Source organism: Urtica dioica, chromosome 8 (genome assembly GCF_054948205.1).
Source record: "Urtica dioica subsp. dioica isolate 48M chromosome 8, U.dioica_male_clone48M_v1_H2, whole genome shotgun sequence".
Classification (NCBI taxonomy): Eukaryota; Viridiplantae; Streptophyta; class Magnoliopsida; order Rosales; family Urticaceae; genus Urtica; species Urtica dioica.
In genome coordinates, this window is record NC_142763.1 from 32,893,389 (window position 1) to 32,910,547 (window position 17,159).

General features: G+C 41.6%; 2 protein-coding genes across 2 annotated transcripts; one reads left to right on the forward strand and one right to left on the reverse strand.

Annotated features, from left to right (window-relative positions):
- Positions 1-4,522: 4,522 nt before the first annotated feature.
- Positions 4,523-5,413, reverse strand: LOC149389314 (uncharacterized). The gene is made up of 2 exons (XM_089622607.1): positions 4,998-5,413; positions 4,523-4,835 (listed from the first exon to the last, which is right to left on the reverse strand). The coding sequence occupies exons 1-2, from the start codon at positions 5,411-5,413 to the stop codon at positions 4,523-4,525; spliced, it is 729 nt and encodes a 242-aa protein (XP_089478733.1).
- A 3,221-nt stretch (positions 5,414-8,634) lies between these two features.
- LOC149389315 (C2H2 and C2HC zinc fingers superfamily protein) lies at positions 8,635-10,912 on the forward strand. Its single transcript, XM_089621604.1, has 5 exons — positions 8,635-8,872; positions 9,096-9,296; positions 9,950-10,034; positions 10,142-10,237; positions 10,417-10,912. Exons 1-5 carry the CDS (start codon positions 8,864-8,866, stop codon positions 10,746-10,748), a joined length of 723 nt encoding a protein of 240 aa, XP_089477730.1. The 5' UTR covers positions 8,635-8,863; the 3' UTR covers positions 10,749-10,912.
- The last annotated feature ends 6,247 nt before the right edge of the window (positions 10,913-17,159 follow it).

Below are 17,159 nucleotides of genomic sequence, written 5' to 3' on the forward strand. Positions count from 1 at the left end.
TTGAACCGAAAGATTCTCAGTGTCAACTCTTTAGTGGAGTCAGTTGACATTAAACTAAACTTGGAAAAGGTTTGTGAACTTTTGAGTCCAAGTATTTTAGCTCAAGCTTTGTTCATTTGGATCCATGAGGTCACTGTCACAAATCACATCGAGTAGGAATAGTTAAACTAGAAGCTAAGTCAAAACAAGAACGAGACAAGTTTATCGAAAATTGTCTAAAGAGTATTTTTGTCTTTTAGGACATAGGACGAAACGAATGTCAATAATTTTTTTTTGACATTGTCATATGATGACAAATGAAATTTAAATCACACGGCCAACTTAAAGAATTTGGGCCTTGAGGATTTATTTCATTTCATGGAATTTTATGTGAAAATTCTTAATGGGCTTTTCTTATATTGTCGTGAACAAATAAAGAAACATCTAGAAGCATGTTCTAGACTCAAAATTTCGTGCATACCATAGAGAGAAAGAGGAAATTATTTTGTGCATTGATGTATGAAGATACTTGCCAAAAGAAAAAGAGGAAACAAATTTCCTCTAGAAGGAAAGCTAATTTTCGGCCAATTAAGGAGCAAACAAATGAGGAAACAAATCCAAGGTGTCATGACTACTATGTTGGACGTCCATGAGGTGTAGAAATGAGGAAATAAGATTTGCTCATGAACATGTGATATTCTATAGAAAAGAGGAAACTACCTTTTGAAGGTAATCCTCCTCCTATAAATACCTCACCTCATTCTCATTGTTTATCATCCCACATAAGTTAAAGATTGAGAGCTTCTCTCTCTAGACCTTGTGGCCGCCCAAGCTTCTCTCTCTCTCTAGTTCTTTTCGTTTTTGTTTTGGCACTAGGTCCGCATTTGACCTAATATTTTAGCTCTTCGACTTTGAGACATGTTCTTGAGTCGTCGTGTTTAAAAGTGCACACACACTAATTCCTTTATTTCTCGAGTGATTATTGTGATAGAAACTTTCGTGGTTGCTCGAGTTCCCGAGTAAAGAAGAGAGATGTGTTGCGAGGGGAGACAAACGTTTCAACCTTCCTAAGGCTTCTCAACGTTCAAGCTTCTCAAAGGTTAGTAAATATATAATGCTCATTTATAGTTTTAATTTATATGTACTTGCTCTTTGTCTAGGTTAGTAAAAACGTTTTACTTGTTTTAAAGAAATTTTTTAAATTCCGCCGCTTGCTCGAAGCGTTAAATCTTTTCTTAACCCTAGATCAATTCCAACACCATTCCACAAGAGCCTCGGGAGTCCACTTAGTGGTACCGGAAAGAACCTTGTTTCTATGGTTCCATATCTCCCACATCAAGACAATAAAAAATTCAAAGTTACTAACCTCGATGGCTTCCGAAATTTTAAGGAAAATTCCCACCACATCCTCCACTAGTACAAAAAATAGCAACAGGTGCGACTTTTTTCGCACCTGAAAGTCAATTTTCGCACCCAATGATACCTTTGGGTGCGACTTTAGGTGCGACTTTTTCGCACCTAAAGTCCGCACCTAAAGGTCTTGGGTGCGAAAAGTCGCACCCAAAAGTCATGACTTTCGGGTGCGATATGTGCGACTTTTCGCACCCAAAATCGCACCCAACTTTACGCAAAACATAGTTGAAAAGGCGGGGGAAAAACATCGGGTACGAAAAATCGCACCCAAAAATTTGGCGGTAGAGCTTTGGGTGCGAAAAGTCGCACCCAATAGTCATTCCCGCCATAAATTGGTGAGAGTTAATTTACTGTAATTTTAGACGTCACTCTTTTAAAAAGCGACGTCAAATCTATGAAAAACATAATAAATATCTGTATTTTTTATGTCAGTTTATTTAAAAGTGACTTGAATTCCTATTTCGGGTTTGAAAAAAAATAAGGCAAAGCATCAATTAAAAATATAATTTCCCTCTTGTTGACCTCCTCAGGAGTTTCTCCTCTGTGAAGTATCTTTATGGCAACAGCCATGTTTTTGTATCTGAATCAGTACACAAGCTTGTAAATCTAAATGAGAAGTGAAACCAGTAACCAGTGATTAAAGAGAAACAAAAAAAAGGAACTCACTTTCCTTCATAGACTTTGGCGTGAGCTCCTTCACCGATTTTGGGGCCCACAAAGAGATGATTTGGATTAATAAGCCATTTCTCATCCAATCTGAGCTCATCAGGCGAGTAAAACTCGCCCTCAGATTCCATTTTTATTTTTTCCCTTCTTACAGTGTCTCTGAGTCTGAACCAAGATCAAGGGAATGATCAAACATTTTTTATAAAGGCTATCACAGACCCACACAAACAGAACACACAAAGGCTAAGAACCGGATTTGTGTGTGGAGCAGAGAATCTACAATTTAAAAAAATTATTAGAGCACACAGTAAATACACACACACACACACACACACACACACACATACTCAAAGACATGAAAGAACATGAAATATTCAAATATCCAAATATCACAGACTTCAACCTGTAGGTGTGAGTAGTGATGGCTTGAAGCAATTGGGGAGAGCTCTTGAGGCAGGTGAGGATCACGGACGTGACTTCCTCGGTCCTTCGTAAGCAGGGAAGGAAGTGTGAATCTTGTCGAGCATGTGGTCGGCCAGAGACTCGCAGGCCTTCCTTATGTTTCTTTCGCGGGTGGTCTCGATGAGGATGACTTCGTCCGCGGACTTGTTTCCGCTGAAGCTCACGACTTTGGTCAAACTCAAAAATCAAAATCAATTGTCCAAATATCCAAAAACGATCCATTGTAAACACAATTTTGAGCATAATTGCAATCCGAGAATCATCAAAGCACGTCCAAATCAAAACCCCCAAATTTCAAATGAACAAACCCTAATTTTCGGCCAAAACTTTCAAGGAAAAACCAGACAACAATTTCAATCCATGAATCCGAGTTCTAATCATCACCACCAAGCTTAAACAATCAATCAATTTCACCAAACCAAGAATCCAAGAATCCAAAAACCCTAAAATCAATTCCAAACCCTAATCCTAAAATCCATCTCAAGTTTGATTTCTTACCTAATCTTTGTGAGATTCACTCTTCTCGGGGGTTACTCTATCTTCCTCCGGCGTTCTTTCTCGGGCAGCGGCCACGGCGAGGTCGCGGCGGTGGCGCTTTGCTCGGTCGAGGCGCGCGGTGGAGCTTGGTTGGCGCGCGAGGAACTGAGCTACGTGAAGACGAAGAAGATGAAATGAACGAGATGTATCGGCCGATACTCTTCTCTCGGCTCTCTCTCTCTCATTCTCTTGGTCTCTCTCTTTCCCTTTCTCTCTTCTTTCTTTTCTTTCTTTCCTTTCCTTTCTTTCTTTCTTTTTTTTTCTTATCTTCTTTCTTTTTTCCTTTCCCGATTCTTTCTTTCTCTCGTGTTGGTGAAAACAAATAAGAGGAAACAAAATCCCGCTAAATTTTTAGACGAAATGTTTTGGACTTTTGGGTGCGACTTTGTCGCACCCAAAGGTATGATGAATTTTTGGGTGCGACTTTTCGCACCCAAATTTAAATAAAACAGCGAAATTTTTTGTGCGACTTTAGTGACTTTTGGGTGCGAAAAGTCGCACCCGAAAGTAGTTTTGGGTGCGACTTTTAGGTGCGAAAAGTCGCACCCAAGAGTCATCCGCACCGAAAAACTGTATTTGTTGTAGTGCTCCCTTTGGTTGTCTTTAATGACCTCGTCGAGTCTCGTGAGCAGCCGCACGTTTTTCACCCACCTACAATCCCATATAGCATGGTGAACCGTTTCCGATCCTCCGTGACATAATGGGCATCGGGCATTATTGGCTACCTTGCGCCGATGGAGGAGAGACATCACCGGGATCCATCCTTTGCAAACTCTCCAAACAAAGAGTTTAACCTTCGGGGGGACCGAGAGCTTCCAAAGTCCGTTCCACCAAATCGCCGAAGTCCAGGGGGTAGACGGGCTCGGTCTCGCCAAAGAAATACACGCTCGCCAATAGTCACTCCTCACCGAATATTCGCCTTCATCGAAAAAGTGCCATCGAAAAACATCGGCCGTCCCCCCATTACTTGCAGGAATTGCAAGAATCGCATCCGCATCCTCTTTCCCAAACATGTCTCGGACCAAGGCTTCATTCCACTTCCTGTCGTGGTTTTTTAGCTCCGTCACGCGCATATCATCGGGGATGAATGAGGGGTCGATGAGAGAGAAGTTAGAAGATAGGGAATCCACTTATCCTTCGCAACAAACACCGATTCACCATCTCCCACTATCCATCTCAATCCCTATAGAATCACTTCTTTGCCCCACATTAAGCCGCACCATAGGTTAGAGCCATACGAGGGACACGAGGCCTCAAGAAGGTTGCCATTCGGGTAGTAGCTCTCTCGTAAAACCCTCTCAATGAGGCTGCCCTGCCGACGGATAAGACGCCACATACTCTTGACGACAAGGGCTTGGTTGAATTTCTCCAAGTCGCGGAAACCATGCCCCCCCTCGCTCTTATGTCTCGTGAGCTCCTCCCACTTGCGCCAATGGATTTTCCATTCCTCCCCGCTATTGCTCTACTAAAATTTGGCCACCGCTTTGTGAATAGCGGAAATAAGAGTTTTGGGGAGTCGGAAGCAACTCGCCGCGTAGCTCGGAATCACTTGAATGACCAACTTGATAAGCACTTCGCGTCCCGCTTGCGAGAACCAAATCCCTCTCCACGCTTTAAGTTTGGCCCAAACTTTCTCTCGGATAAACGCGAAGACCTCCACTCTCCTCTTGCCGGTGAGCGTGGGTAGACCAATATACCGAATGTGGAAATCCGTGATAGATACCCCGAGATTCGAAGCGATATCGAGCTTAGTCTCTTCTGCCACGTCCTTCCTGAAGCTGATATCGGATTTGGAGAAGTTGACAAGTTAACCGGAAGCCGCGGCATAGGTCTCAAGGCAGCCCCTAATAGCCTCACTCTTATCCACACAAGCGCGGAAGAAGATGAGGCTATCATCGGCGAAGAGTAAATGAGAGACCCGGAAATCCCCTCAGCCGAACCAGACTCCGGTGATGTCACCCCTTCCTTCCCCATCTTTGAGGAGACCCGAGAGGCCTTCCGTGCAAATAAGGAAGAGAAAGGGTGAGAGCGGGTCCCCTTGGTGAAGGCCTCTCTCCGGAACCACCCTCCCCCGGATCGAGCCATTAATGTTGAAGGAAAAGTTGACCGACGTGACGCACCGCATAACTTTTTCAACCCATTCCCCGGCAAAGCCCAAATTCAACATCATGGCCTCGATCTTGAGGGCCGCAAAACCTCCGTTCTTGAATCTACCGCTCTTCATCGTGTGAATTCCCTCGAAACACACCATGATGTTGTCGAAGATTTGACGCCCCCCTACGAAAGCCCCTTGATTTTCCGAGATCACTTTCTCCATGATGAACCTAAGCCTCGACACAAGACACCGAGAGACCATTTTGTAAATCACATTACAAAGACTTATGGGTCGGAACCAAATATTTAAAATATCGATATCGATACTCATACAGAGGTTTTGATTTTACGGATATATCGACGGATATTCTATAACAATTTTAATACTGACTACCGATTATATCGGTGATATATCGATGATATATCGATTATCGACGGATATATCGACAAAAATCCTATAAAAATATATATAATTTAATGATACATATAACAATTATATTTTAAATAGATATATATATATATATATATAATATATCTATATATATTTATATCTATATAGATATATACGTATATTTATATCTATAAATATACGTAATGAATGAATATATAACATTTATTTAGCTAACAATAAAGTTCACCTTATTATGAAATTAAAAAATTTAAAGAAATCACTCTATATAAACCTATGTAGTTATATGAATTTTAATAAGCAATAATGTGTCTTCATCCTCCCAGGAACTCAAGTTCAAATTTTGGGCCTGTTTAGAGCTATGAAAATAGGTATTTCAGGAATAACTTTTCTGTTTTGGATGTTGTAGGAATGTTTTTTTTATAAAAACGATATTTTGGGAATAAAACGATATTTTAGATGCTATATTAGTTTTTTTTTACCGAACTTCCTGTTTTTCCTTAATATCGTGGATATAGCGGGATATATCGTCGGTATTTTGAACCTTGGTCGGAACTCACTAACCTTTTCAGTGTTATCGACTTTAGGGATTAAAGTGATGATGGTCTCGTTAATCTCCTCCACCGAGTCACCGTTGTTGAGGATGCCCAAGCACACAAAAGGGCCTGGAATCCATCGCTCTCCGGGGCTTTGATGGCCCCCATCGAGAAGACCTCTCTAGAAGAGATAAACTTATCCCGTGATAATTTTACATTATCTATATAGTGAGATATCTGGCCGTATATGCCACTAACAAACAAATCTTAAACTTAACTAATACGAACATAAATCTTTAGACTTAGGAAAAATGGTTTTTTTTTTTTTTTTTTTTTTTTTTTTCAGAGAGAGAGAGAGAGAGAGAGAGAGATATGAAGTGAAATAAGAAAAATCAACAACTTCAAAAATAAAGATGTACGCATGAATATTTTGTTGTTCGAGTGTCCAAGTGGTATGATATTCAAATTTTGGCACTAATGTGTTTAAATTCGTATATACGAGACATTGTAGTGGTTAGAAACTCATGTTTCTCTTTAACTTCATTAATGTAAAAACTAAAAAAAAAAAAAAGTTTCTTTCACAGTTTAGACTAAAAATGCTCCTTAAAAACTCATATATCGTTTTCTAGAAAATTTTCATGTTCCACAAACATTTGTCTCTCCCAAAATACAATAAAATTAGTTTAGTGCTATGTTATGTGAGATTTTTCCCATATTAAAAAACATCAAAGCCCAATCCAAACGAGTAAGTATTGTGAGTCCGGTCCAATGAGTACAACCCGAAATTAAGACAAGTCAGGCTCGCCCTCAAAGGGACACCCATCCCCTCCTGACGTCAAGGGTCAACCCATGCCTCCATGACATCCAGCCTTAGCGTCAAGGTTCGGCTTCCACCCCGACGACGAGGGTCGACCTCCACCCCAGGGACGAGGGTCGACATCCACCCTCACCCAGCCTTGGCGATGAGAGTCGACTTCCACTCCGACGGCGATGGTCGACCTCCACCCTAGCGACGAGGGTCGACTTCCACCCCGACGACGAGGGTCGAAATCCACCCTCACCTAGCCTCGTCGACGAGGGTCGACTTCCACCTCGACGACGAAGGTCGACCGCCACCCCGGCGATGAGGGTCAACCTCCACCCTCATTATAGAGGCCTCCACTCTCGCCAAAGGCGACCTGCCTCATAATGGCGGCATCCATTATCGTCAATGACGACCTGCCTCGTCATGGCGGCCTCCCTCATATCGACGGCCTCCCCCTCATAATGACGGCCTCCCTCATAACGACCGCCCCCCTCATAACGACGGCCTTCCCCTCATAATGATGGCCTTCACCCTCATAATGATGGTCTCCTTCATAACGACGGCCTCCCCCTCATAATGACGGCTTCGCTCATAACGACAGCTTCCCCTTCATAATGACAGCCTCCCTCATAACGACAGCCCCCCTCATAATGACAGCCTCCCCCCTCATAATGACGGTCTCCCTCATAACGACGGCCTCCCCCTCATAATGACAACCTCCACCCTCATAATGATGGTCTCCCTCATAACGACGGCCTCCCCCTCATAATGACGGCCTCCCTCATAACGACGGCCTCCCCCTCATAATGACGGTCTCCACCCTCATAATGGCGGCCTCCAATCTCGTCAACGACGACCTGCCTCATAATGGCAGCCTCCACTCTCGTCAACGACGACCTGCCTCATAATGGCGGCCTCCACTCTCGCCAAAGGCGACCTGTCTCATAATGGCGGCCTCCACTCTCGCCAAAGGCGACCTGCATCATAATGGCGGCCTCCACTCTCGCCAAAGGCGACCTTCCCTCATAATGGCGGCCTCCACCCTCGCCAGTGACGACCTGCCCTCGTAATGGCGGCCTCCCCCCGTCCGTGACGACCTGCCCTCATAACGACGGTCTCCGCGCCGAGGTCGACCCACTCCCTCATGGTAACAGGGATCGGCCGCCACCGAGGAAATGTCGGCCTCTACCTCGGACCCGAGGAAATGACGGTCCTGCCCCGACTCATCACATCTCTATAAATACCTCTAATTTTCTCATTTGGAGGTAAGTTTGCTCACACTTACAAAACCTCTGCTTCTCTCTCTAGAACTTTGAAGCACGACACCTAGACTAATGTTGAGCGTCGGAGTGCCCGCCGGAGGAAACCCCTCCGCGGTCCTTTAGCTCACTCTTTTCCCTTTTCTCAGGTGACGAGTCGTCGGAAATCTCTTTCCGGCACGGCGGAGGTACAGGTGTTGGGACAACTTCTCCGTTTGACCACCGCGCGGTCATAGGGTCCGACCCTAGACCGAACCGTGGACCGGTTTTCGTGTTGATCCATTTTCAGGCATTAACATGCTCAATCATTAAAGCTATATAATAGTTTACTCAAATTTTATCTCATTTAATAACAAATTTGAACTAGTATGTGAAGTTTTGTGACGTCTCGTTTTCGTAAAATATTTCATAGGCAAGTTTTTTTCCGTTTATATTTATCTATTTCATTACATATTTCGAATTGAATAGTATCACGAAATATTTCTTGCGTAATGTAAAGATGAAATATTCGGAATAAAAAAAGAGTCCATTGCCCACATAACGACAAGCTATTAAAAAAAAACAGCAATCACATCGGGGGATTTGTCGAACTACGCTACGCCGCCTTGTCTCGCCGGCTGAGAATCACACACAAACAAGGGTTTTGTTAACAAGAACACCAAGCTCGTCAACTCGTGATAGACCTCCAAAGATCTTCGCAACCATGACAGAGGTAATCTTTGTCGCCGTTTTCCCAATCTCATCTTTGTTTACTTTACTTTCATTCCTTTCATACAAAGATCGCGCCTTTTCTCTGTCGCCCAAAATGGGTATCTCCGAAAGTTAATCAGTCGTCGTTTGAAATAGCTTTACCGGCGTAGAAAAAGAAAAATTGAAATTCTTTTCTGAAAAATGGGATTCTTTGTTTTGATTTTGCGGGTGAAAGTGTGTTGCAGTATTGGGTGAGCCAGGGAAACAAGTGGTGCGATTTCTGCAAGATCTACTTGTCCAACAACCCGGCGAGCATCAGAAATCACGAGCTCGGAACCCGCCACAAAGATAATGTCGCCAAGAAGCTCGCCGACATGCGCAAAGACAAAACCGCCAAGGACAAAAAGGAGAAAGAGTCCCTCAAACTCCTCGAGCAGATTGAACTTGTGAGTTCATTCCCTTTGCCTTCTCTTAGTCGGTATTGGATTCGGTGAATAGCTGAAAATCGTTGCGGTATAGACGTTGATTTGCCAACAGATTGGATTTCGTGTTTGAGGTTGTGCTCAATTTCATTTGTCCTAGAAAAAATCAGAGGAGTTTTCTTTTGGTCGATGATGATGAATTGAAACCTTGGAAATCTGGCTAACCTAAAAAAGTATTGAATTATAAGGCTTGTGATTAGGATAAGATCACAACTTAGGGTTCAATATCCTATTTTGTCTTAAGAGATCAGTGGAAAAAATATTATAGTATCTAGACAAATTCAGGATTATTTTTAGGTTATAAGGAATTAAAACAGCAATTCACAGAAACCCCTTTAGTGTCAGTTTTGTTCTGAATGTACGTCTACCGAAAGCTAACCAGAGTTTTTCATCAGGACATGTCTAACCTTGGTTAGTGTTTGAGTTCTTATTAAGCTTGTGATTAGGATCGCACTACAATCCATATAGGCTCGAGTGATCGGTGATTTTTTTTAGGAAAAATTGTACAAAATCTTAGAATAGTGAAGGAATCTTAGACAAAAATTAAAAGGAAATAGCTCTTGACAATGTCAGTTTGTTCTGTATACTTACTTTTCAAGTTCTAAAACTGTCTACAGAAAGCTAACCGGAGCTATCAGAAGGACATTGCTAACCTTAAAGTTGCCCGGAATTCTCATGCTCTAGATGAAGATTTTCAAGAGCGTAAGTTCTCACTCTCTCACTCTATTCGTTGCCCTTTTTTCAGTATTTAGCGAATTTGAGCAGCTCAGAATGATGCTTATAACGGAAACAGCTCTGACTGATGACAGAGTGGGAACACGACGCCACTTCGGGGCATTACTACAACAAAACAAACGGCTTTTACTATGATTCAAATTCAGGCTTCTATTACTCTGATGCTATAGGTAAATAAATATTTGGGAAATATCATCCACATCCGAAAGTTTTATTCAAATACTGCTTTTCCAAAATATACTTTTATTGGTTGATATTGCTGTGAAGTTGCCAAAATGAGCATAATAAGATTCCTTCAGTCTTCTTGGTATTATATTGCGAGAAATTACGGATGAAATAAATGATGCAGGTAAGTGGGTGACACGGGAAGAGGCATACTCGACGGCTCAGTTTTCTTCAAGCTCGGGAGTCAAAGAAAAGACTCTGCGAAAACCGGTATCGGCTTCAGAGTTCAAAGGAAAAGACAGCCTTGCGCCGGGACCGGTTGTTTCGGGGGTGTTAAACCCTAAGCGTTCTGTGAAAGGCGCTCCATCGTCGCTTAGTGTTGGAAAGAGGAAGAGACCCGATGAGAAGCCAAAGGTTGTGTCCAAAGAAGAAGCCGCGGCGCTCAAAGCGAGAGAGGCTGCGAAGAAGAGGGTCGAAGATAGAGAGAAGAGTTTGCTTGGAATTTACAAAAAGTGATGGACACTTTTTAGGGGGGAAAAATGAAGATCCCAAGTATGACTTTTTTTTTTTTTTTTTCCGCTCTAAATGAGCTTGAATGTTTTAGAATCCCTATTGTAAGTGTAAACAATGGTTAAATGTTTTTTTTTTTACGGGGTAATGCAGAGGATTTGATTGGTTTATATTTCATACATTTAAGCGCAAAACGGGAAAAAAAATTGATTCCTAAAATCACTGAACAGAGAACCGGACTGAATCGTTAAACAACCTAATCGAATTTTGTGATCCGATTCAGTTCTAGTGGAAGCAAGTGGACAGCAGAATTTCAAATACAAATATTAATTTATTAAATTTATATACATGTGCGTGTGTGTGTGTGTGTGTGTGTGTGTGTGTGTATATATATACACATACAAATAAGTTTGCTTGTGTAAAATTGGTTTGGGTATAATTGATTTGGTTTGTGCTTGAAACTGAAATAATCAAGAATGTTGTATTGAAGGCGCTTCTACCCTTCTGTTATGAACTCGGGATCTTGAACTCGAGATAAGTGCTATTGTGATTAAATTCCGTTAATTAGAATACCCAAGAATGCGAATCTCCACCGGAAGCTAAACTCTTTTCGTTTTGAGAGAGATTATCTTATTTGGTTGGTACTATTAAAAAAACTTATTTGGTTGGAACTAGGGATGGCAATTTCGTGTTCGTTTCGTAATCGTGTCGTGTTAATCGTGTTTGTATAAATAATTGCTAGAACCAAATCCGACCATTTATTAATCGTGTTTGAAATCTAGATCCAAATTCGACCATTTTTTTTTATACAGATCCATAACCGTTTAATAGTCGTGTTAAATGGGTATTTAACCGTGTTTAGACATTCGGACTCAATTAGTTGCGATATAATTATAAAAAACATAACAGTCATAAGATCAGAATTGTCCTCTTTCTTTTTGTACTAACTTCCGATACATCGACACTGTTTGTTCAACTGACTTAGAATCACAATCCATTTATAGCCTGTAAAAAAATAAAAATAAAAACACTTACACCTAAAACAAACACACTTTAAACTCAAGCCAAAATCAGAAGTTCAACAATGCCCAAGACCAGAAGTTCAACAATACCGAAAATCAAAAGTTCAACAAGTACATAATCAATACCCAAATTCACATTCACATATTCAACAAATACACTACGAGTGACTCTTTAACCAATACTCATACGATTTAAAGAAATTGGTATACTATTGACTATATGTTATCATACGTGAATTGATATTTATATGAATATACTTTATTTATTACATCATGTTTTCTAATATCAATTTTATGTTTATAATTATAATTTTATGTTTATATTTATAATTTTACATATATAATATTAATCGTGTTTAAATGGATCGTAATCGTGTTATTACTCGTAATCGTGTTAATTGGATCATATTCGTGCGGGTCGTAATTGTGTTTCGTGTCGACCATTTAATAATCGTGTTAATCGGCTTTTTATCGTGTTACCGTAATCGTGTCGTTTTGAACCATTATTTAATCGTGTTAGCGTGTTCGATCCAATTAAGAACCGACCCATTTATTGAGATCCAAATCCGCTTTAAATCGAGTCGTAACCGTTTCGTGTTTCGTGTCCGGACCAAATTGCCACCCCTAGTTGGAACTATTTTCATTAATAAAAGAGAGACCCATTTATAAGCAGGTCTAAAGCCAATTCTGGGATAACATTATTAAACTCTAATTGTCTAATTAAAATCCTAAATTCGTAATAATAAAAATTCATAATTAAAAATAGTGATTGCAAGATTTATGAAATTCTGATTAGTCACGAAGACAAGATGTCGCACACAATGTATTGACAATGTGTCCGACAACTTGCTTGAACACAGATAATGGATAATCAACAACAAGTCCGATAAAGAAAAGACACATAATATGGTTACCCAGTTCGGTGCAACATCACCTACGTCTTGGGGCACTCTGCCAGTGGAAATAAATTCACTATATAGTAGTCAATAGTACAAGCAACGTCTTATATGATTACATCAACAAAACAAAGCCCTAGAAACTATTACCACTAGTGAATACCAAGACCAGAGACTCCCCCTGAATTTGAGAACCCTCTCAATTCCATTCTTCGAGCACACGTCTATGCTCGGTCGACTTCAGTCTTCAACGCACGTGAAACTACAATCACGTAAACACAGAACCCAAATATCGCAAACACTCAGTCTTCTGGAATAGTTTTTGAGGAATTACACCGCTCTTATCAATACACAAAGTCTCCCAGTCCGCCAGTTGTGCACGTCTAGGAACCCTAAGTATTTTGATAAAACGTCAAAGGCTGCTAAGGGGGTAGCAGCCATACAAATCTGGAAGTGAAACTAGGGTTTCCTTACCCATACTCGCAAGAATATCACGCAATAAAGTCACCAGCGAGGCAATCTGGTAAAACTGGAAACTTGCCAGAATAATAGTCTGCGCAGAAGAGGAAGGATGTCTTAACATAAGCTGAAACATGATGACCGACATCTTTCCTTACAACTTGCTCTAAAAATAAAGTCAACTGATAATGTAACAACAATATCCCCCTTTGGCTATTTTTTAGGCAAGCATTTCCAGAGTAGTTCTTAACCAAGCACCATGACCAAAAAAGAGCGTCAAAATAAATGACCAAATAAATGACCTCCATGACACCTCTCCCCCTGATTGCCTAAAAAACATACCAAAGGCAAGGATAAACCAAGACAAGGAAAGGCAAATATCTGAATAAGCACACGAGAACTGAAGCAAACAGCAGATAATCATCACAATCAACATAGTCTGAATACACATACCGAAGATGAGAGCAAAGGCTGATCACCAAGAGAAGCCAAGTAGTGGATCAACCAGAGCATCAACAACTAAAGGTGACCAAATATTCAGATAGCACAGACCAAAAAAAGAGAGACTCTAGAAAGTAGGAGTTCCGCCAGAACCTTCATCATCGTCATCTTCATCTTCCTTTTCACCACAATCGGCCACATCTTCTTCCTCGTCCTCATCTTCAACTTTATTCTCTTCATCTTCTGGAGCAGGCTGAGCAGTCTGTGCCGGCTGCGAGGTAGAAGCACCATCAGTACAAGGAAGAGAAGTCATCACCTTAATAAGACCCTCACAAACAGCTTTTCGACGAGTAAAAGTCTTAATGATCTCCTTGAGAGCAGAGACTTCCTGAATAAGAGCCTTGAGAATGTCACTCTGCACAATCTCGAAAAGAAACAACAACCTTCAAAGTTTCACCGGCGGCGACAGATGTCGCGATAGAAGGCCTGGCAAGATCACGGACATGTTTCCATTCAACCAGCTTGTGACTGAAAGTCAGTTTACTCGGAGCCTTTCCAACAACATCATCAGTACGCAGGGCGTCTTTCTATCTGATAAAAGAGACATGCCAAATCAGACTTGATGCCAGAGCCGTGAGAGAAATGGGCCCAATTTGCAACACCAATCTTATATAGTACGGAGAACTTGACAGAGCGATCTAGGGAACCTTTCTTTGGTCAAGACTTCTTCTCGTCATTTGAGAGCTCTTTGGCCACAGCTTCCATGGAAGGTAGACGATCAACCTTAATAATCTTCCCACGACTCAAGAAGTCGTTGATCACAGAGAGAGAGAGAGAGAGAGAGAGAGAGAGAGAGAGAGAGAGAGAGAGAGAGACATCAAAGCAGTGCCCACGCACATAAACCTTTTTGAACTCTGGATAATGCGGTTGATCAATAGAGGCATACATGTTCACAACAAACTCCTTCACCAACTAGGGATAGTAAGGACCAATTTCTATGACAGTCTTGTGCAACTGTGCACCGTTCAGAAGCTCCATAATCACATCAATCTTCAGAGCCTCTTTAGAAAGCTCTTTCTCAGGAAACACAGTCATATGAAACACATACCTCCACTTCCTCATACGATCTTCTTCGTGGAAAGAGACATTGTCCAGATGGGCAGGAGGAACACCCTTATGAAGCTTTTGGCCTCCAACAGATCTTTTATTAGCCAAGGATAAGCTCACATGACGAGCTACCTCTCATTCTTCCTCAATGTCGTCCAGGATGTCAGTGACTTCTTCCTCAACATTCCTTTGTCTCAGCTTCTTCTTGTTCAAACCCTTCTTCACATGCTTGCTTTTCTTCTTCTTCTTCTTCTTCTTCTTCTCAGGAGTCTTGGTCTTCACAAACACATTCTATTTCACAGGACCCTTGTCCTTTACAGTCTTCTTCTTCTTCTTCTTCTTCTTCTGTCATAAAGGATGCCAACTTCATCATCACCAGTGTCTTTCCTCTTTCCAGAGGTATTTTCAGAAGGTCTCTCAGTCTCAGAGATAACCTTATCAGTAGTACCAGCAACAACAACTTCTTCTGCTATCCCCATAGTTGTATCACTAGGAGGCACACTTAGTTCCTCAGTTTCAGGACAGATGCAAGGACATCTTGTGCGACATCCTTCTCACCGACCGAATTGTCAGCAACAACATAATGAGATAGACCAAGAAATCCAATAATAGCATCAGCATGTGGGGATCGGAGGAAACAAGTAGAGATCCCAAGTTATAACAATCACTCTCTACAATACCTTCATCCATAGCACTAGGTTCTGGGTTCTCATCAATCACATCAACATTCCTAACTTTCTTTTCTTTCTCAATCACCCCGGGGAGTAGGGACGAAACCAGAAATACCTTGATTCCGCACAAGAGGGGCTTCACTTGGAGAAACTGAACCCTGTTCTTTGGAGGGAACATCTTCATCGTAGTGATCAGAGACGATGACTTCATCGCTCTCTTCCTTTTCAACAGACGATTCCTGGAAGAGACAGACCCAATGATATCTTGGATTGACAAAACAGCCTTCCTTGGAGCAATCATCACACCATTCTTCTTGGCAATAATATTTTCTCTTGTAGGGAGAGTTTTTTCAGGTTGAGCACCTCCGGATTGACAATCGGCACTCTTCCTAGATGACATTCCCTTAACACGAACACCACGTTGGGTGATCTGAAACTCTATGGCTTCCTTCACGACAACTTTCTTTTTCGCCATGACAGATGTTCTCTTCACGCTTCTTGTTCCAACCACTCTGACAAAATTTGCAAGATAACCTCCATAAAATAACACAAAGCAAATAGTAGTTACATTAACCAGAAAATCGTCAATTGCATGATCTAAGAACCAGAGAAGTACAAAACGACGTCGTGAGATAAACTGGGCCAATGGATTACTCAAGCTCAAACAATAGGGTTGTATATACAAAGTGACACTAGGGCAATGAACGACAGAGTTTTCCCAAACAACCAAAGGAGAGCAACTGGGGGTAGCGCAATGCTTTTATAGCATCATATAAATCTGGAAGTAAAACTAGGGTTTCCTTACCCATACTCGCAAGAATATCACGCAATAAAGTCACCAGCGAGGCAATCTGGCAAAACCGGAAACTTGCCAGAATAACAGTCTGCGCACAAGAGGAAGAATGTCTTAACATAAGCCGAAACATGATGACCGACATTTTTCATTACAACTTGCTCTAAAAAATAAAGCCAACTGATAATGTAACCATAATTTAGAAATAGCCTAATTTCATAATTAGATAGTCTAATTTTCATAAATAAAACCTCGAATGTCTAAATCTAAATACGTAACATTATTCCCCTCCTCCTCTTTGAGCTTATCCTCAAGCTCAAACTCCGGACCGCCTCCTTGACTAGTAGCTCGTCGAAAACCTCATTTCGTTGTGCCAGAATCCCAACTCAAACGTTGGTTGATTATTCATCGGACATTGCAATACCCCTTGTGTAACGTCCAGTCGCTACCACCATCCATTCCCGACCTATTCCCGTCGATGGTGTTATCCCTTGTTGGCAGTGACAGAGCTAGGATTTCAATCAAGGGGGCAAATTTGAGAAATATTTTTTAGGAGGGGCATTATTGAAAAAAAACTTACAAATTTGGGTCAAAAACATAATTATTAGTAAAATTTAGGGGTAAAATTATAAAAAAGTATAAAAATTTGGGATTAAAAAACTAATTTTCAAAAATTGAGGAGGGGCATTGGCCCACCATGGCCCCCACCTGGCTCCGTCACTGTTTGTTGGCCAAGCTTCAATCATAGCAACACCGTCCATAAGGAGGATGACCACACGATCTAGGTTTTCGTTTATGCCAATTTCGCAAATCCGCAAGTCACTCATCCTCATATCACCGCTTGCCCAAGCCACCCTCCCATTTTCGCGAACTCCCATGCCACCCAAGGTGTCGCTACCATCTCCGCTCCCCAAACCCCATCTACCAGTGTCACGACCCGCGACCTCTCGTCGCCGGTTCACGAGCCGCGACGGTAGGTTACGTCACAAGTCACAACGTCACTATAATAATATATCTCATATCCACAG

Coding starts and splice junctions, on each gene's coding strand:
- LOC149389314 (XM_089622607.1), bottom strand. CDS start 5,413: ATGGTCTCTCGGTGTCTTGTGTCGAGGCTTAGGTTCATCATGGAGAAA. Junction 4,836..4,997: donor GGTGACATCACCGGAGTCTG/GTTCGGCTGAGG, acceptor ATCCGATATCAG/CTTCAGGAAGGACGTGGCAG.
- LOC149389315 (XM_089621604.1), top strand. Junction 9,297..9,949: donor TCCTCGAGCAGATTGAACTT/GTGAGTTCATTC, acceptor AACTGTCTACAG/AAAGCTAACCGGAGCTATCA. Junction 10,238..10,416: donor CTATTACTCTGATGCTATAG/GTAAATAAATAT, acceptor TAAATGATGCAG/GTAAGTGGGTGACACGGGAA.